Source organism: Canis lupus, chromosome 13 (genome assembly GCF_011100685.1).
Source record: "Canis lupus familiaris isolate Mischka breed German Shepherd chromosome 13, alternate assembly UU_Cfam_GSD_1.0, whole genome shotgun sequence".
NCBI classification, from domain to species: domain Eukaryota; kingdom Metazoa; phylum Chordata; class Mammalia; order Carnivora; family Canidae; genus Canis; species Canis lupus.
In genome coordinates, this window is record NC_049234.1 from 37235276 (window position 1) to 37255432 (window position 20157).

General features: G+C 69.1%; 1 protein-coding gene and 1 long non-coding RNA gene across 2 annotated transcripts in view; one reads left to right on the forward strand and one right to left on the reverse strand.

Moving 5' to 3' along the window:
• Positions 1–2939: 2939 nt before the first annotated feature.
• On the reverse strand, positions 2940–7870 carry LOC119864949. The gene is made up of 3 exons (XR_005368341.1): positions 7414–7870; positions 3828–3927; positions 2940–3741 (listed from the first exon to the last, which is right to left on the reverse strand). It is a non-coding gene; the product is annotated as an uncharacterized LOC119864949 (long non-coding RNA).
• A 10584-nt stretch (positions 7871–18454) lies between these two features.
• The window catches only part of ADGRB1 (adhesion G protein-coupled receptor B1), a 61575-nt gene continuing 59872 nt past the window's right edge, over positions 18455–20157 (forward strand). The window contains exon 1 of the mRNA XM_038555664.1: positions 18455–19250. Coding sequence (XP_038411592.1) covers positions 18470–19250 — 781 coding nt within the window. The 5' untranslated portion in view covers positions 18455–18469. The remainder of the gene's footprint in view (positions 19251–20157) is intronic.

Consider the following 20157-nt stretch of genomic DNA (forward strand, 5'->3'; position numbering starts at 1 on the left):
TCACCAGCTGCTCTCTCCCGGCCCACGGGCCCACTTGGGACGAGCGTGTCTCGCTTCCGAGCGCCCATGGGTTTAGCACCAGCCGCGGGAGCCAGCGCTGTGCCCAGTGGAAGGGGCCGCGGTCTCCGCAGGGCTTCCCCCGAAGCAGCCTGGGCCGCGAGGGGAGGATCGCCGGGTTGGGCAGGCCTTGCACAGACAGAGAGACGGTCAGACGCAGGGCCCGGGACGAGGCTGCAGCAGGAGCGCTTGGGGTCAGGTGTGTGACGAGCTTGCGAGGGGCAGGGACACCCCCTGGAGGGGTGAGGGCCCCCCCATGTTCCTGCCCCGCCGGCCCGAGGACCCCACGGCCAGCCCGCCCGCCCGGGGTGGACACGGGGCCAGGCCCGTGCTGAGCGCACACACACCAGGGCCCTGGAACCTTCCTGCGGCATGGAGGGGGCGCAGTCACCCTGCCGACCCACAGGGGCTGCAAGCGGGGCCCCGTCCAGTGGGCTGGGCTGAGTCGGTGCAGGGGGCGGCAGTGGGGCCAGAGCAGGGCCCCAGGCAATGGGAGGGGGTGCTCTGCCTCGGAGCAGGTGGCGTTGAGCGACGTGCTCACTGAATCCTCGCAGAGACCCCGTGGGAGGGCACCATTATCACCCCCAGCTCGCAGCCGAAGCCGGCACAGAGCCAGGGTCAGGGCTCAGAGTGTGACCAGGGCTCCCACAGCTAGGAAAAGGAGCAGTCGGGGTACCACCCTGTGCCCTCAGCCACGGCGACCGTATCACCCCCAGGACGCCCCAGCCCTGCTTGGAGTCACTGCCGGGAGGGGAGAGGTACTGAGCAGCCCCGCAGTCCCGCTGCGGCAGGGCCGGGAGCCATGGGGTGTGCTCGCTAGCGCCGAGGATTGACCGTCCCTTGGCACCCTCTGGCCTGGGGGCCCTGCCTGGGGGCTTTGCCCACACCCCTTGTGTGTCCAGACCCGGCCCGGGACACCATCTCGCTCTAGTGCAGGGTCTGTCACTGTCCTCCTCTGGGCCCAGGTGAGAGGACGGGCCCGTGGGCAGGGGCGCCAGGGAAGGCCCCCAGGAGGGCTTGTCGGTGCCCTGAAGGGGCCTGGCCTGCGGGCAGGGAGGTGAGGGCTTCCTGGAGGAGGAGGCGCCCCAAGCCCCATACTTCAGAACCCGTGCGTCCCTGCGTCCCCGGGGAGCTGGGAGCCTCTGCACTCCCCGTCCTTTCTCCCCAGCTCTTTCTCCATTTTGCCCTACTGGAAGGATTGGAGGCGGAGCTGGAGGTGGGAAGGGGTGGGGGTGCCCGAGGGCACCGGGCGGGGCCTCATTTCTGCTGAGTGGCGCTGCAGGCTCTGTCTGTCCTGACTGGGAGGCTAATTGTGGCTTGTTGCATCCACAATTAATTATCGTGAGTGTGAATCAGCTAATTACTCACCACGCTCAGCCCCCACCCCTCACCCTCTGCCTCAGGCTGGCAAAGTTCACTGAGGAGTCGGAGAGGACCCTGGGATGCCCGGGCTGGAAATGCTGTGTGGTGCCCCCCTCCCCTGCACCAAGTGGCCCTTGAAGACCCTGGGAAAGGCCCCCTCACTCCACCTCTGCCCCTGAAGGCAGGGCGGGGAGACCATGGGCCAGAGCCAGCGAGCCTGGTTCTAGACCACCCCAACTCCCAGCACGACCTCAAATGACCCCTTCCCGAGCCCTCACTTCTCCCTCTGAGAAAGGAACAGTCTTACATGAAAATGCGTGGAAATCAGCAGGACTTTAGGATGTGTTTCTGTTGCTCCATCCTGGGGTCCTCCTAGCCCCTGGAACATTCCTGTTTGCCTTTCCTCAGGGATGCCTTAGAGTTTTTATCCAGCCTAGCAACTAAAGAGCTGGCTGTGTAAACCTGCCATGGAAACAGGCTCAGAGCGTGCCCAGGATCATGGCTCAGTGTGCGATCAGGATCAGGGCTCAGGGTGTGACCAGGATCAGGGCTCAGGGTGTGACCAGGGTCAGAGATCAGGGTATGACCAGGGTCAAGGCTCAAAATGTGACCAGAATCAGGGCTCAGAGTGTGATTAGGATCAGGGCTAAGTGTTTGACCAGTGTCAGGGCTCAGAGTGTGACCAGGGTCAGGACTCAGGGTGTGACCATGGTTAGGACTCATGGTGTGACCAGGGTCAGGGCTCAGAGTGTGACCAGGATCATGCCTCAGTGTGCGATCAGGATCAGGGCTCAGGGTGTGACCAGGATCAGGGCTCAGGGTGTGACCAGGGTCAGAGGTCAAGGTGTGACCAGGATCAAGGCTCAGAGTGTGAGCAGGGTCAGGGCTCAGGGTGTGACCTGGGTCAGGGGTCAAGGTGTGACCAGGATCAAGGCTCAGAGTACGACTAGTGTCGGGGCTCAGAGAGTGACCAGTGTCAGGGCTCAGAGTGTGACCAGGGTCAGGACTCAGGGTGTGACCATGGTTAGGACTCATGGTGTGACCAGGGTCAGGGCCTAGTGTGTGACTGGAGTCAGTGATCAATGTGCTCAGAGTCATCTAGAAGTCCTGGCTGCATCAGTGGCTGTGGTCAGGGATTATGAATGACCGTGAAAAAGGCTTTAAGATACCAAACGTCGTACTGCCTCTGGGTTGAATAAGGAGGTTCCAGAACCTAGTTTCCAGCTGAATAAGGTTGGCCCCACAGAGGACCATCAATTTCAACCTGCCATACTGAGCCCATCCTGGGTGTCTTCATGCCATGGCCAGGCCCCCAGTTTTGGTGTGAGTGGTGAGGGTCAAAGGTCAAGGTAGCAGGGTGCTGGATATAAGTTGGTAGCAGATCTCTGGAAAGGAGGCCATGGGTTCAGAGGTCCAGAACCTGAGAGCGTCTGGGCGGTAAGAAACCTTCCCACCAAACAGTCAGGACAGCCATGCGCCAACAGGGAAACCGAGGCTGCAGTGGGGTGAAGGTGAGTCTCTTTATTTCAGGTCATCCAGCTGAGAGCTGGGGGGGGCGGCGGTGTGCAATGGGCAGAATGACCTGCATCTGATCTGCAGGCGCCAAGCTGACTCTTCTTCCTCCTTGGGGAGAGGCAGAGGGGGTTCAGGGCCTCTCTGCCTCCCGCTGGGGTGGGGCAACTATCTGGACTGTGGCCCAGGAACTGGGACAAGAGGGCAATTTTCTACAAGGGGCAGGTCAGGGAGGGAAGCAAGGAGTCCCGAGGCAAGGAGAGGGAAGGCCCGGCCCGGCGGCGTAGCCCGGGCTGAGGGGACACCGGGCCACCCTGGGAACCCGCAGCGGCCAGCGGAGGAGGAGGAGTGGCGGAGTGGGGAGGGCCGCCCCCTCCCCGCAGCGGGAGAAGGGCCGGTGGGGAAGCAGCCCCGAAATCCTGACTCAGAGCTGCCAGCACCACGGCGCCGCTGCATATCAGAGCCCCCTGGTGGCCACGGGCCGCTAGTGCGAGGGGACGGCCAGGCCGCCGCGCAGAGAGGGCCCTGGGGTGGGCAGGGAGGGCGGGCCGGAGCAGGGGGCGCGGAGGCAGCCCTCACCCTGGCACCGCCTCCATCTCTTCCCCCAGTTCAGAGACCTGCGGAGGGAGGCTGTGTCCGTCAGGGGAGAAGGAAGCCTGAGGGTGCCGGGAGGTTGTCCAGGGGAGGCTGTCGGCGGCCTCGCGGTCTCTGTCTCCGTGGCCCGGCTCACTGGGCCCTCAGGACACCCCTAGAGCTTGAGGCCTCAGGCTGGCCGTGCGACGGGGGCTGGCCTGGACCCCGCTCCACCTGCTGATATGAGCAGCAAGACGGGGGCTAGGCTTACGTTGTCCCACGCCCCCCCACCCCAGGGCTGGTACTGCGGTGAGGGTGCTGACCATGACCAGTGACGGGGTTGGCTGCGATGGCGACACTGTGGCCCTGGTCAAGGCGGGTGGTGCCGGCCACGGGGACAACAGAGGAGGGGCGCACATTGACCTGCAGGTTGAGAATGGTGACGAGGACGGTGTATTGATGTGTGATGGTGACAGCAGTGATACCCGGATGGAGCCCCCTGCTGAGTCGGCTGAGAAAAGCAGACAGTTGGACCCGATGTTGGGCTTGAAGAGCGAGGCGTAAGCGGCCTGCTGAGACGGTCAGCGTACAATGTGTTGGGTATTCAGGCAGCGGCAGAGAGGGCCTCGCGTTCGGAGCAGACCACAAGTTGTGCAAAAGGGGCACATCCTCTACTAGGATGCTACTGGTGGAGAAGAACCCTGAAGTAATTTCCCTGAGGTCACTCCTCCAAGACTCGGGATCTGATTCTCGAGAGGCCCCCTGTGGGCGTCTGGCTAAAGGTCTCAGCAGAAGAAGAGGGATTACGGACACTTTACGATGGGGGGTAAAGCGGCGAAGGGGCTGTGGCCACCAGTCTACGGAAAACAAAATCCAGATGTGGAACTGGGTTGTCCTCACTGTCACCACATCAAAGGAGGATGGATGGGGGACGAGAAGGGAGTGGCACAATGAGGACAGCCACACGGGGTGATGTGCGCTCCACCTCTACTTTCAAACTCATCTCCTTTTGGCTCTTCCCGTAAGCCCCTCCCTCAGTGTTTCTCAGGAGTCCCCGGAGGAAAGACTGGACAAAACCAGCCTGGACAGCAGGCGTCGGCCCTCCCCCTCCCCCGCTCTGATCCTCTTGGATGGGGTCCAGAGTCTGTGCCTCCGACTCTCCCTCCTGCCCATAACTCACTTTTTTGCCATCGCTCTCATCCACATGTCCGCGCATCCTCCTTCCCCGCCCGCAGGCCACCATCTCTTCAGCCCTCGGCTCACGTGCCGTTCATCTGCTTCCGTCTACCCTGTCCGTCCTCTCTGGCCTCTTTCCTCCGTCCATCCATCCACCCTCCACCGCCCCACTCAGCATCCCACCCACCTCTCCGGGCTTCAGGTCCATCCGTCCACCCTCCCGCATACCCCCTTCCTCTACATCACTTACCTCACCCATCCTTCCACCTGTCCCATCCTCCCATGCGCCTCTATTCTCTATGTACCACCCCCTACAACTTCCTTGTTATCCATCTGTCCTCTGTCCATCCATCCATCCCCCATGCATCCATCCTCCATCCATCCCTCCACCCATCCATCCATCTACCTACCCATCCATTCTCCCTCCACCCATCCATCCATCCTCCCCCTTCGCCTATCCATCCATCCATCCATCCATCCATTCTCCCTCCCTCCCTCCAAACATCCATCCATCCATCCATCCACCCACCCGTCCATCCATCCATCCATCCATCCACTCATTCATCCATCCATCCACCCACCAACCAGCCAGTGGGCAGCCACTCCTTGGCTCCTGGAAGAGGCACAGAGCAGAGACCCAACTCTTGGCTTTCCTGCAGCATGGGGCAGGAGCTGGGCTTTCCTCGGTGTGCGCGCCTATGCATTTTATCCGTACCCCCCCCCCTTATCTCTGTCCCCTCCCCCACACCCCGCCCCCCGCTCGCGCTCCCCTCTAATGTGTGATCTGGAAGCTCTATAAAGCCTGATGTAATCCGTAATGCAGTCTCTGGCTCCCGATTCGGGATCCAGTTTCAGAGAGCGAGAGATTGGGGAGCGCCGGCAGCCCGGTGGGGGGAAGCAGCTCGCCTCTCTCCTCCTCCTTCTCCCCGTCCTCGGCCTCCTCCTCCTCCTCCCCTCGCCGCCCCGCCCCCGGCTCGGCTCGGCTCGCCCCCCCCTCAGGAAGGGGAAAAAAGGCGAGAAGAGCGGGGCAGGCGAGAGGAGCGGAGCGGCGGCGGCCGGAGAGGGAGCGGCGGGCGCAGGCGGCGGCGGCGGGCGCGGCGTTGGCGGCGGCCCCGGCGGAGCGAGCGCGGAGCCGGCGAGCCGGGAGCACAGGCGGCCGCGCCGCGTCCTGGCCGGGCCCGGGCCCGCGCGCCCCGCATCGCCCGCAGCCCGGGCATCCGGAGCCCCCGGCCGGGGGGGAGGGGGCCTGCGCGCGCCGGCGGGGCCCCCGGGGTGCGCCCGGCTAGGCCTGGAGCGGGCCGGGGGCGGCGGCGGCAGGAGGAGCCCCCCCTCGGGTCGGGCGCCCGGCTCGGCCGCCGGGGACGCGGGGCGCTCCCGGGGATTTGCAACTCGCCGGATCAAGTGTCGGCCGGCGGGGCCGCCGCTGCCGGGGAAGGTAAGGAGGGCTCGGCCGGGCGCGGGGGGCTGGGGGCGCGGCGGCGGGGCGCAGCGAGGGCGGGAGGGGGCGGGGGAGGGGCGGCCGCCCGGACTTCTAACTTCGCCGTTTGGGGCTTCGCAGCTCCGAGGTTTGCGCTCGGAGCTCGGGAGTTTGGACCCCCCCCCCCCCCCCAGCCCCCTGCCTTCTCTGCCGGCGGCAGCCCCGGAATCCGGCAGGTCTCCGGGCGCCCGCATCCGGCGGGTTGAGGAGGGGGCCCCCCTGGCCGCGGGAGAGGCTCCTCGGCGCTGCTCACCTCCCCCCGCGCACACGCAGCCTGGCCAGGCTGGCAGGCAGGGCTGGGGAAGGCACCCCCTCCCCATCACATGCACAGACCCAGGCCAGGCTGGAGAAGGCGTTCCCGGGCTGTCCCCAACACACACAGAGGCTGGCAGGGGTCTTGGAAGCCCAGATGTGACCCCCACAGGCACACACAGACCCAGGTAGGTTGAGGAGAGACACCCCGGTGTGTCCCCCTTCCCTTCGCCGCACTCACAGCCCCCTACAGACATTGTAGGGTCCAGAGGTGTCCTCCCCCCACGCAGAGCCCCTGGGCGGCACGAGCCGCCGCGTCGCCCCCTCTCAGCCCTCACCCATAGACGCGGCAGTGGCTTTGGCGAACCCCCGGAGGTTCTCTTTCCCCGGAATCCACGGAGGGCCACCCTAGCGCCCCCCACCCCCCAACCACCCCCACACACCACACCAGCGACCTGGCTCCTTCCGATCTCCTCTTCTTTCCCACTCGCTCGGACAGGCCGCGCGGATAAGCCGCTCCGAACTTTGGGTCGGCCCTGCGCCCTCTCCGCGCGGAGCAGGGAGGCCAGGCGCCGGGCGCTCCTGGGTCCCCGTCCCCACCAGCCGAGGCCGCCGGCCCTCCGCCGCCGCTGCGCTCTCTGGGAGCCGCGCGTAGCTGCCTCGAGGAATGAGCATCGTCTCCCTCCCGGGGAGGCTGGGGGCCCTGGGCCCTGCCGCGGGCCCTCTCCCCGCCGTGGCCCCCCGGGCAGGGCAGAGCGTGCCTCGGGCCTGCCGGGGAGGGGGTAGCGGCCCGGAGGGCTGGTCGGAGGCTGCGGCTCGGAGCCCCAGTCCCTGCGCCGAGCCTCGGAGGCTCCTGCTGGGTCACTTCCCGGGCGGCTCCGGGGAGTGCCAGCCTGCGGCCAGGCCCCAGCCGCCGGGCACCTTCCCCTTCCCACTTTGATTTGGGGCTTCCAAGTTTCTCGCGGCGCCAGGCCCCAGGCTGGGACATGCGAGCCCTAACCCACCTCTCCTCGGCACCCTTCGGCTCCGCGCTCCCCATCACGTCCCATTCCCCCGGGTCTGGGGCAGGGATTCCTCAGCGGCAACTCGGGAGGAGTTGAAAGGCGTGAAGGCGCGTGGGTGGGCAGGGGGGGCGCACCCCCGCCCCGGAGGAGCCTCCTGGCGTATGTGTTGGGGAGGTGGCTCCGAGGTCTGCGCTCCCACCCCACCCTGGGGACCCAAGGAGACCCTCGGTGCCCTCCCCCACAGACACGAACACACGCCCCCTCGGAGCAGCGGCCGCGCGGGCGGCGGAGCGGGGGAACCGGAGGCTGGGGTCCCCTTTCGTATCCAGGAGGTGGTCGGTCTATGGTGCTTGGGGTCTGGAGACGCGGCCATGGCGTCCTCTCCAACCCTGAAGCCTCCCGCTCCCCGACGACCCCCGCAGCCCAGGAGGCAAACGGGGAGGTCGAGGGTGGGAGCCGCTCCTTCCGCGGCCGCAGGCGACAGAGAAACTCTGCGCCCGGGCGCGGGGTGCCGCGGGGTCCGGCTTCGAGCACCCGGGCAAGGTCAAGCCGCGAAGGAGGGGGCGGGGGCTCCTGGGCGCGCCCGCGCCCCGGCGGAGTCGCAGCCCGGGGAGGGGATGCGGGCCGCCCGCCGAGTCACCCGAGCACCCGCCGCCGCGCCCGGTCCCTGGAGGCGGACGTTGCGCGCATTCGGGGATCCCGGGGCGCCCCGCGCCCAGCCCCGCGCCTGCCTCCCCGGCTCGCTCGCTGCTCCTCGGCGCTGCTCGCCGACTTGTTGCGCCTGGATCTGGGGGGCGGGGGCGGCCCGGGAGCCCCGGAGCCCGGGGCGCCGGGGGCCGAGCCCTAGGCCGGCGGGGATGCGCCCCGGCGGCGCGCGGCTCCGCGGACGGGCACGGCGCGGGGGTCTCGAGCGCGGGGTTCGCCGCATCGGATCGCGGAGAAGGGCGCCTGTCCCCGCCGCGCTCCCGCGCGGGGGCGGAGACAAGGCGATCCGTCGGCCTCGGCCTCTCGCCGCCCCCCGCGGACCCCGGGCCGGCAGGGACCCCGCCACGTCGCCGAGCCCTCCATGTCCCTTCCCTGGTCCGCAGGCTCCGGCCGCCCCCGGGCCTCGGTGGCCGCGTCGGTGCAATGGGAGCGCGGCTCGGGCTGGCGGAGCCCCTCCGGCCCAGGCCCTCGGCGCCCGGGCCGCGACCCAGCGTGCCCAGCCCGCAGCCAGCGGGGTGTGCGGCGTCCGGCCGGGTCCCCGGGCGGCTGGGCGCTGCGGGCGCGGCAGCCAGGCCCGGCCGGAGGCGGCCCCGCAGGCCCCGCGAGCGCCGAACGCGGGCAGCCCCGCGAGGCGCCCTCGCCCCCCCCGCCGCGGCCCGCCCGGCCCGGCCCCCCTCCCGGAGCGGCCCCGGGGACCCGAGCCCGCCCCCCGGGGACCCCTGGGGCTGGGGCCGGCGGCCGGCGCGGGGCTGCGGTGGCGGCGGCGGAGGGCGGCGCGCTGCCCCCGACGGCCGGGAGAGGGCGCCCGCGCCCCCGCCGCTGCCCGCCCCTTCCGTCTCCCCGCGCCCGCCCGCGCCCGCCCCATCCTGGGCAGCCCCGGCCGCCCCGCCCCCCGCCGGCCCGTGCCCCGGGGCGCCTGCCCGGCCGAGCGGGCGTGTGTGTGCGCGTGTGGCACGCACGCCGGCCGCGGGGGTGTGCAGGCGTGCGGATGGCCGCGGGGGGCGCGGGGGGAGCGGCCCAAGGCCTTGGCCGGGCCCGGGCCCGCTGACCCGTGGACCCCGCGCCCCCCCCTCCGCGGTTGTCCGGCCTCGAGCCCCTCCCGCCCCGCCGCTGCGCCGGAGGGCTCGGCCGCGCACCTGCACCGACGCGGAGGTGCCCAGCTGCACACTGGCCCCGGGGGTGCAGGGGGTGCGGTGAGGGCCGCGGGGGGCATGGCCGCACCCCCACCCCCCAGAGTGAAGGCGGTGGGAAGAGGGGACACAGAGGCTCTGAGTCAGCTGCGGGGGTGGAGGACAGAGGGCCTCGGGGGGCCCAGCTGCGGGGCTCCCACAGAGCTTCCTAGGACCCACGAAGGGGCGCGTGGGTAATCCCGAAGGGGAGGGAACAGCCATGCAAAGGCCCTGTGGCAGGCCTTTGGAACTGGTCAAAGGAGGATAAATTGCAGGCAGGGGCTTCAGGGGGCGTGGGACCCGACCTCAGCCCTGGAGGCTTTGGACTGCTTCCTGGGAGCTGGGGGGGAATGAGGGGATCCTGAACCGGGCGGTGATTTGGCCTCAAGGACTTGCCAAAGCGGTGGGGGGTGCCCTGTGGGCAGCAGGGTCACAGGAGGCAGAGCACACACCTAGTGACAGGGCTGCGGTGCCCACACCTGCCCTGCAGACCACATTCACCCCGACCCACCCATGACGCCCCACGCCGCCAGCAGCAGGAGCAGCCCCACAATGCAGTGCAGGTTCCATAAAGGAGCAGGGACCACCGCTGCCAGCATCTGGGCCCCACCGGTGTGTGTGCACATCCCAGGGTGAGCTCTGCTCGGCTGCAGGGCTGAGGGGGGCAGATCACGAGCCTCCCCCCCCCCCCCCCCCCAGGCAGCCCCAGGGACCTGCAGGTGCAGCTGGGCTCAGATCTCCCGCTGTTCCCACTCTGGACCCCACGCGGCCTCCCCCCACACCGGGCCTCGGCTGGGGCACAGCCCGCGGCTCACAGACAAAGCACCAGGCCCGGGAGGGGGGAGCCTGTGTCTGCCCCGCCCTCACCTCCCCTGCCCCCCTCCTCTTCACGTGAACCCGTCCCTATTAACCAAGGAGGAAGTGCCAGGGGCTGGGGCCCAAGGGAGTCCACCCCACTCCCAAACCCCAGGTCCTCCTGCCCCTGTGACCCTGTGACCCTGCCCATGACTCCCTGACTTTCCAGAATGCTCCGTGCCTCCAAAAGACAACCGCGCCTGTGTGCTGTAAAGGGTTCAGGCAAGTGGAAGGGTTCAGTGTACCCAGTGGGCACCCGGCTCACCCCCACCCCACACTGTCACCTTGGGCACCTCTGGTGAGTGTGCTGGTCCCCCCGCCTGTCTTCCTGCCCGTGCACTTCTGAGGCCCCAGCACCACCAGAAGCCACAGGGCCTCCAGGGCCGGCGCCAGGGTTGGGCCCCAGCCCGGGCAGCCCTGGGAGGCTGGCTGCCAGTTTTGGGGTGCAGACTCTTGGCTGAGACGTGAGCCAAGGGTCCCTGAGGAGGAGACGTTGAGGACTGGCCGGCAGAGGCCTTGGAGCCCTGGAGGGCTCCCCGGGGATGGCCTGGCCTCGTCACGGACCCCCACCTGGATGGGGGAAGGAGGGAGCACCCACACCCTGAAGGCTGTGCTCCCCGCAGCCCCCGTTAAGCCCTGAGCCTGCAGGGGAGCGATGGCCCTGACCTCCCTCCTGCTTGCCAAGGTGACTTTGGAGCAGCCGCTTCTCCAAGGCTCCGTGACTCAGGGCCGGGAGCCCCGCCGCCCCACGCCCCAGAGTGCCCAGAGCTTTGAGGGGCACTCAGTGGTTGGGGCTGTCAAGGGCAGGGCTCGGGAGGACCTGAGCCGGCTGGGGTGACATCCAGGCCCTGGGGGACGCAAGACGGGCAAGGGAATCAGCCGGCCGGAAAGCGTGCCCTCTGCTGCCCGCTGCCCCTGCTCCCAGCCGGGCCTGGACGAGCCCGACCTCGCAGGTGGTGCCTCCGGGAGCCTTCCTCTCCCAGAACAGGCGCACTCGCACACCCGCCCCTGTGCACACCCGCCCCTGTGCACGCACACACCGGCACACTTGTATGCTGGCGACACACTCGTCCTGCAAGTGCATGCACTCCCTCACCACACACGCTTGTCCTGGACACACGCTCCCTCACACTGCGGCACACATGCGTGCACGCAGGTCTCACACCCACACACGCTGCCCAGCACCCCGCTTGTCCATCCGTGGGCCCCCGGTCCCGCTCTGGGGTGCCAGGTCAGCGTGTTCCTGTCTCCATCCGGAGCTGGGGGGCAAGGGTGGCGGTTGTGGCCTTGAGCCCCACCCCGCTCTGTCTGTCTGTCCTCAGAGGGCAGAGGTCACCGCTGGGGTGGCGGTCGGGACCCCTGCTGCAGCCTCCATCTGGGGGAACTTTTGCGCCTCCAAGCACAGGGACGCCTGCCCTGCACCTCCCAGGGGGGTCAGCCTTGCTGCACCCAGGGGGTCTGCTGGGGGAGGCCAGGGGCTTTGGGAGCCAGAGGGCCTGGGGTCCGTGAAGCAGTTCCAGGCTAAGTGCCCGTCTCTACTCATCCCTTCCACGAGCTGTCTGGAGCCCTCCATCGCCCCCCAGCCAGGCCCACCCGGGGTGCCCCCAGGGCCTCAGCACATTCCACCCGGGGCAGCCCCCGGACCCCTTCCTGACCACCTCTTCCCAGCTTTCTGCTGCCCCCGGCCCTCCCCATGCGACCTTGGGCAGGTGACCTTGGATAAGCCCATCCTTCCAGGAACCCCGGGAGCACAGATCCTGGTGTGGGGTGTGAGCCTCCGTCTGTCTCGGGGTACAGGGGCTCACTCTGGGCACAGAGCAGGCGGACACAGACAGGAGAGAGCACAGCGATGCAGGTCACACTCAGAATCACAGCAACCCCCTCCTCATGAGAGCCCCCACCCCCCTGGGGAGCCTCTCGCCCCTGGGACAGATGCTGTCCTCATCCCCACTTAGGCTTCCCTCCAGGAGAGCCTGTCTGCGTGCACGTGTTTGCATTCATGGTGCATGCTGGTCCCGGGTGTGCATGCACGTACAAGTGCATGCATGTGCATGTGTGCATGGGCACTGGGCGCGTGCATGCGTGGGGGGGCAGGACACATCCGCTTCCGGGAGAGCCCAGCAGGCTCAGATACGGCTTCCTGGGGCAGGCCCCTTCCCCGTGCCCCAAAGGACGCGTGGGTGTCCCCAGGAAGGGCACGAGGCACGGGCAGCGAGGCAGCGGGGGGCCGAATGGCAGCACAGCCAGGAGCCTGGGTGCTCCGAGTGTCCTCGAGGCCTGCAGGTGGTTGGGGCGATGGGATTCGGGGCAAGAGGAGGTGTGGCGAGGCCCGTCCGAGAGCCAGCCGCTGGCTCTGGGCCCAGGGACCTGGGGCGGTGGGGTGGGATGTGGGGTGATAGCTCTGAGTCCCCCTGCCCTCCTCAGGGGGCGCAGGTCGGGGTCGGTGTGGGGTGTCCTGGAGCAGAGCCAGCACAGGATGTGCCCCTCCCAGCAGTGGACCTTCGGGTGGGGGGGGCTTCCTCGCTTCCTCTCTTGCGCAGTTGCCCCCACGACCCCTGTGCCCAGGTGGGCGGACAAGGGAAGGAGGATTGCAGGGGTGCGGCAGGCAAGAGTGATTGCGGGCCTCTCGGGGCCTGGGCCTGGGCGCTTCTCGGGGCAGCCTGGGGATACCCCGCAGGTCGGTGGGCTGCTTCGCCGGGAACTGGTTCGCACAGGCTGGGAGGAGCAGGTGGCGGCTGTGGCGTGGGGGCTAAGTTCTCACGCCCGACCTGCTTCCGTGCTCACGCGGGGAGGCCTGCCTGGGCCCTCCTGGCCCCTCCTGGGCCTGGGCTGTCCTGCACCCACGGCAGCGCCCCCACCCGCCCCGCCGGCGCGGCCGCTGCCACCCCGAGACCCGGCTGCCTGACCGGCCGCGGCCCAGGAGGGCTGGGGGGCCTGGCGGCGCGGGTGGAGGCGGCTGCGCGTCCCCGGACGGCCTCTCGGGCCCGCTCTCCCGGCCTGCCCGCCAGCCAGCCCCTGGGCTATCCTCAGTGCTGAGGGGTGTCCACCCCGCCCCTCCCCCAGTGCAGCCTCTTCCCAGGACACACAGGCAGGCACTGTTCAGGGGGCCGGCCAGGACAACAGAGTGCCTTTTGTGGCTGGCATCTGGGGACGCCATTGGCGGCCTGGGGTGGGTGGGGAGGGATTCGGAGGCCGGGCCTGAGGTGGGCCTGGGGGGAGGGTGCCCAGCCTGGGGAGGATGGTCGCATGGACCCAAGGGAGGCTGGAGGACCATGGAGCCTGAGGGGGCAGCGTCCAGCCCAGGCCCTCGCACGGTGGGGAAACCGAGGCACCCGGGTCTTCTGCCGTTGGGGCAGGGGCCCAGGTGGCCTGCAAGTGCGTGGCTACACCTGGGACGGTGTGGAGGGCGGGCACAGTGCCCGGCGGCTGACGGTGGCCCTATGAGCCTCGGGGTGGGCCTGATTCTGCTCCCCCCTCACTGCCCGCCCTGGCTCCCACCTTGGGCCCGTCCCGGCCTGTGGTCACTGCTCCAGCCTGGGGACACCGTCCTTCTCCCCCGGCCTCCCAGCGTCCTGTCCCCGCCCAGCATGGCCGGTTCCCTGGGTGTCACGGCCTCCTGCCCGGGGCCTCTACCCTGTGACCTGGCTCGGCACTCCCTTGCCCTCGCCCTGAGGCCACCCCGCAGGCTGTGGGAGGCTTGGCAGCAGGTGCAGGCCGAAGCTGGCCGGAAGGGGGCAGGGGCTGGACCTGGGGAGGAAGTCCCGGCAGCCAAGGCAGTCGGGCCCTATGAAGCTGATGGGGAGAGGTGGGGACCGAAGAGGCTCAGGGCTGCTGACTGCCACCGTCCTCGGGAGCCTGAGACGGGCAGCGGGCACCAAAAGCGCCAGTGACCCAGCCTCTGGGGAGCCAAAGACCAGACGGGTGGCCTGTGGGGGCAGCTGCCCTGCGAGCGCGCGTGCCAAGGTGCACCCGTGGCCACACAGGGCCGAGCACCCGGGGCAGACCAGAGCCTCCTCGGGTGCCTCGCCATGGGCAGCAGGCTCGGAGAGCTCCGACACCCAGGGGACATCCCGGGACAGGATGTGGCCGAGGGCAGGGCCCTGAGCCCGCCCCGGGCGCCACAGGGCAGGTGCTGCGGGAGCCGGGCTATCCCCCGCCGTGAGACCTTGCACACGCACGCTACATGTGTGCATGGGTGCACAGGCACAGGTATACACGTACACACACGAATCCACAGACCCATGTGCTCACGTGCACTGACACACCTGTGCTCTCACGCATGTGTACACGTGTGCACACATGCTGGCACACAGGCGTATACTGATGCATAGGCACACATTCACACACGCCCATATGCATGTGCAAGCCTGCCCCCCCTCTCGGTGAGGCCCCCGCCGCCCATCGCTTGCTTGTCCACCCCGGAAGCCCGCCCGTGTCTGACGCTGCCCCCCCAGCCCAGATCCCGTGCAGGCCACCTCCTCGCTCTCCTTGCCCGCACTGCCCCCGGTGGTCACAGGGACCCCAGAATGACGCCCGCATCAGGCCCTGTCCCCATTCATCCTAGGACCCCCCCCAGACTCTGTGCCCCCCCAGGACCCCCCCCCCCGAGTGCCAGGTGGGTCAGGACCACCCCCGTACGCCCCACCCTGTCTCCGCACCAATTGCCCTGGCCTGGGACAGACTCGACTCGCTGTCCCCTGTGGCCATATGCCCCCGGCCTGCCCGGCTCTGCCTGCTGGGGCTGCCCCAGTGCAAGAGGGCTCGCGGGGCCAGGTATCCAAGCTCTCGTTAGAGGACAGCAGGTGGGCAGTTCCTGGGGATGAAGGGAGGCCGGGGAGGTAGAGGGTGGGTGGTCAGTGGCGGGTGCAGGCGCAGGAGCCGCCCACAGTGACAGTCTGCCCTGGACGCAGCCAGAGGAAGCCAGGCCGGCCGGGGCTGCGCTGCTCAGACTCGCAGCTGAGACAGCCTTCTGGGCAGCAGAGCCTTGCCCAATGCCCAGCGCGTGGAGCAGCTTGAGTCAGAGATGTTCCAGAGGGCGCCAGGGTGCTGGGAGGTGACCTGGGCCCCACTTCCCTCCTGACCCTGGCTCCCGGGTGGCCCTTGCGGTGAACCCAGAGCTCCGAGGTGCACTGCTGGAGATCCCTGTCATCAGGCCCCAGGAGTCTGGGAAGGCTCAGCCCAGAACGGCTGCCCCAGGGGGCTCTCAGCTCTATTGCACCCTCACCCCTGCACGCCCCCCGCAGTGTCCAGGCCAGACACCCCTGCCCCCCACGTCCTGCAGCCAGACGGCCCCTGGGGCTCCTCTCCTATCTCCCCAGCACTCTCCGCCACCCCCGCCGGCCCCAGCATGCCTCCCTTACCTTCCCCGGGGCCCCCTCCCCGCTGCGGACTGCAGGGCAGCCCTTCTAGGGGCACTTCTGATTGGGGTGCTGCCCAGCTTCTCACCCTCCCTGCCACCTCTTTCCTGATGTGCAGGACCCCGTAGGTGGGCCTCACCCCGACAGGTGCTCCAAGAGTGGGGTGAGCCAGGGACAACAAGGGCTGGTGGTGGGGATGCCAAGAGGACCTTAGCGTGGCCTGGCTCCTGCGGGCTCTGGGACAGGCATCAGGTTAGGTCGGGTTCCACCTGCCTGGGGCGGGGCTGGGCCATGCGGAGGGCAGCAGCTCCGCCTGCCAGACCGGGGCTTGGATCCTGGCTCGGGCACCAGGCCCTACAAACCCCCATAAGGCGCACGGCTCCTCTGTGGCCCCACATATGCCACATCTGCAAAATGGAACCATCACAAGGACCCCTGCACTTGCGGCTGGCGCGGGACAGAGCTCCACAGAATGTCCCCGCCAAGCCAGGCCCGCCGAATCCTTGGGGTGTGGGGCGCAGAGGCTGTGCTCTCGTCCCTAGCACTGCATGGCTGGGCATCTCTTCTTCCACGTGGGAAGGTGGAGGCCCTAGAGGACCCTGTGCCTAGCACGTGCCACCTCCTGCACCTGCTCCTGGCCCTCCAGACCCGCCCCCCTCCGTGGAAGGCTATGGGATGGGCTGCCAGGGGCTGGGGCGAGGAGGGTCATTTCACGGGGGTCAGTGATGGGGCACGGCCAGGTGGGCAGACATGGGTGGGGCTCAGTGGACCCTCGGCTGGGTCAGTTTCTGCTGGGCTCGGCCAACACCCTCTGGGACTGGCCATCTTCCAGGGATGGCCACAAGAGCTCTCGGCCTGGGCCGCAGGGGGCCCCAGGGGCCCCGGGGGCTGAGGCTCAGGTGAGGTTGTTTGGGGACACGCTGCCATCTCTCTGCAGCAAGACCTCAGGGGACCTCCCAAGTCTGGGGTTGGCTGTAGGACCCTGGCCGTGGCCTCTCCGGCCCCATAATGTGGGGGCAGGTGGTCAGGGCAGGCGGGCTCTGCTACACCCACATCCAGGGTTGGCCCCGTGTGGTCCAGAGGCGAGGGGGGACCAGGGGCTTCCCAGAGGTAAGGGCCCAGTGCATCACCCAGCTCTGCCCAGAGGGGCCGGAATAAGACGCCTGCAATTCTTCTCTCAGGGTGCCTCTTTCTGCCGCTGAAGGGCCCCCAGAGGACCGGGCTTGGCCCAGCTACCTGGGGAGCCAGAGCCCCCTCCCACCTCCTCCCCTGCAGAGTCTCCTCCTGCCTGAACCCCCAGGTGTAGCTCTTACCCTCTTGCTGAGAGAGTGGGGCTTCACCCTCCATTTCACAGATGGGGAAGTGAGGCCGGCCAGTGAGGGACTTGCCGAGGCCACGGGGCCAGGAGGGGGCAGCCCGCGTCCAGGCCGCCCCAGCCTGGAGTGCTCAGAGCCCAAGGCCGTCTGCGCCCGACGCCCCGCTCCGCTGACAGCCCGTGCAGGGAGGACGCCGGCCAGCTGGGCCTGGGCAGCAGGAAGCAGTGGGTCCCCGTGGGCAGGCGGCCGGCGTGGGCAAGGTCAGCAGAGGGCAGACCAGGCCGCCTGGGGCCCGGCTGCGGCTCTTCCTCAGCTACAGCTCAGCTGCGGCGTGGGCAGACAGCTGGCCCAGCCAGGGCCTTGGGGAAGCTGAGGCCTGGGCCAGGAGGAACTTGCCAGGGTCCACGTGGTGACCAGTCCAGGAGGGGCGCCACCCAGGGTGGCTCCACGTGGTGCCCCTGCAAGTGGGCGGGGACTGCCTTCCGTTCCCCCAGCGCCAGGCCAGCACCCTCTCCCAGGGCAGGGAGGGGATCCCGGGCCACTGAGGCACAAGGTCCCAGGGTGGGTTCTCCTACCCCTCACTGTCACTTCTGCAAGTCACTTAGCCTTGGTCTCCCCATCATGTAGTCGGGCGGTCACAGAGCCGGCCTGGCAGAGAAGGGGTGAGGCAAGGGTGTTGGCTGAAGCCTGGACGTATGTGGCCTGGGTGACTCGGTCCCCAGCCCTCCCTGCCCGGAGCTGCAGGGCCCCGGGGCCAGTGGGCCCCAGGGCAGGAAGAAGGGAGGGAGGCCCTGAGACGCGGCCGTGACCCGTACACAGTGTCACAGCCGCGGCCACGGCCCGAGCTGCTCCTGCAGTGAGGAGGCACCGGGGAGGGCTGGGCGCTCCTGCCCCCAGGGGACGGACACAGTGACCTCTCCCCTCCGTGCCCCCCCTTCCCTTCCCCTGTGGATGCTTCCCTGGAAGACTGGGGATGAGGAGGAGGAGGAAGGGCAGAGAGGATGAAGGCCCATGAGGGAGATGGCCCAGGAGAGAGCCAGGGCCACTGAAGAGCCAGAGGGAGCCACAGGGGCCCCACGGGCAAACGGCAGCTGTACAGGAACAGGCAGGCCCAGAGCCGCGGGAGCCACGCCAGGCTGCTCAGCCCGATGGGTCCAGAGCAGGTCCCCACAGCTCTGGCCCTTGGGCCGGTGCTGCCCACCACTCCCTGCTCAGGCCTGGCCGGAGGAGGAGGGCCCCCGCCCCTGCCCCTGCCCCTGCTCCTGCAGGTGGACACACCGGCGGGGGGCAGACAGGTGGACGGAGCAGGTGCCTGGGAGCGACGCCAGGGCCCATGCCCCCCCGAAGCCCAGGGTGGGCAGTGGGCAGCCCCCAGCGGGCCCCGCGTCCCGGTCTCCCAGGGGCTCACACCGCCCCCCTCTGCTCTTCTTGCAGCTGCTGCTGGAGGCCGCAGGCCGGCGTCGGGACCCTGCACGTTAGGAGCCACAGCCGCCCTCGAGGTCGAAGTTTTGCCCTCCTCCTGCCCCCGCTCGGAGCCCCCGCCCCCGGCTCCTGCCCCCCGCCCGGCCCTGCCGTCGCCGGACCCTGGCATGTCAAGGCCTGGCCCGCGCCTGCCTGCCCAGCCCGCGGAACCCCGGCGGCCCCGCGAGCTAGGATGAGGGGCCAGGCCGCCGCCCCGGGCCCCCTCCGGATCCTCTGCCCGCTGCTGCTGCTGCTGCTGCTGGGGCGCCGGGCGCGGGCGGCCGTGGGGGCGGACGCGGGGCCCGGGGCCGAGCAGTGTGCCACGCTGGTGCAGGGCAAGTTCTTCGGCTACTTCTCTGCCGCCGCCGTGTTCCCCGCCAACGCCTCCCGCTGCTCCTGGACCCTGCGCAACCCCGACCCCCGGCGCTACACGCTCTACATGAAAGTGGCCAAGGCGCCCGCACCTTGCGGCGGCCCCGGCCGCGTCCGCACCTACCAGTTCGACTCCTTCCTGGAGTCCACGCGCACCTACCTGGGCGTGGAAAGCTTCGATGAGGTGCTGCAGCTCTGTGACCCCTCAGCGCCCCTGGCCTTCCTGCAGGCCGGCAAGCAGTTCCTGCAGATGCTGCGCCAGCAGCCGCCCCCCGACCGAGGCGCCCGGCTGCAGGGGGGGTCCCCGGGCCCCAGCGACGACTTCTCCGTGGAGTACCTGGTCGTGGGCAACCGCAACCCCAGCCGGGCCGCCTGCCAGATGCTGTGCCGCTGGCTGGACGCCTGTCTGGCGGGCAGCCGCAGCTCACACCCCTGCGGCATCATGCAGACTCCCTGTGCCTGCCTGGGCGGGGACACTGGCGACCCCACCTCTGGCTCCCTGGCCCCCCGAGGGGACGTCTGCCTGAGGGACGGCGTGGCTGGTGGCCCCGAGAACTGCCTCACCAGCCTGACCCAGGACCGGGGCGGGGATGGCGCAGCAGGTGAGTGACCGCTGGGAGAGGACCCCTGGCTGGCTCTTGGGGCGGAGGGCGGGTGGCAGGGGTCATCTCTGCGGGGCTGGTCGGTCACCTGCCCCCGGGGAAGCCAAATGCACAGATAAGGTTGCTGTGAGCAGGTGCGCTGAGGCCCCAGGGCCATGTGCCTGGTGCCCGGGAGCGAAGGAATGGACGATGGACTTCTCCCAGGACCACCGAGTCTTAATTCCCGGCTGGGGAATTCCCTCCATCTTTCAGGCAGACGTGCTAGGGGGCAGCGGGCTGCCGTGGGCCGTGGCGGGGTGTGCGGGCCTCTGGGACGCAGAGGAGAAGTGAGCCCGAGCCCGCAGTTTGGAGATGTGGTCGGAGCGGGAATTTGGGGGCTGCGTGTGGTTCGGCCGCAGCAATCGCGTGTCCGGCAGCTGGTCACCGAGCGCCTGCGAGGTGTTCTGGGCACTGGGGACGCTCAATGAAAGGCAGCGCCAGAGCCCCATGTCCCAGGCTGCCTTCTGTGGGGGAGAGGAAGGTGCTGAGAGCGGGACGGAGGGCACCTCGGGAAACAACGCAGGGCAAGGTCCCCGGTGGGCTCGGCTGCTGTTTCACCTGGAGGTCGGGGGTCACCTGGACCAGGGGGCCGTGTGCACGATTCTGGGAGGGGTGCAGGGAGCCCCAAGGGCGTCAAGGGCGTTGCCGGCCTGGGCAACGGCAGGGCAGAGGCCAGAGGTGGACATGTGCCGGGTGTCCCAGTCGAGGGGCTGGGGGTCTTGTGTGGTCGGTTGTCTGCCTTCGGGGCACTTTGGCTTCTTCTTGGGGAGCGGGGAGCCCGTGCAGGAGAACACGGCTGGGGGGACGGGGCATCAGCAGGGCTCGGTGGGCTTGGGGTGGAGGCACCCTGGGGTTTCATGGGAGAATT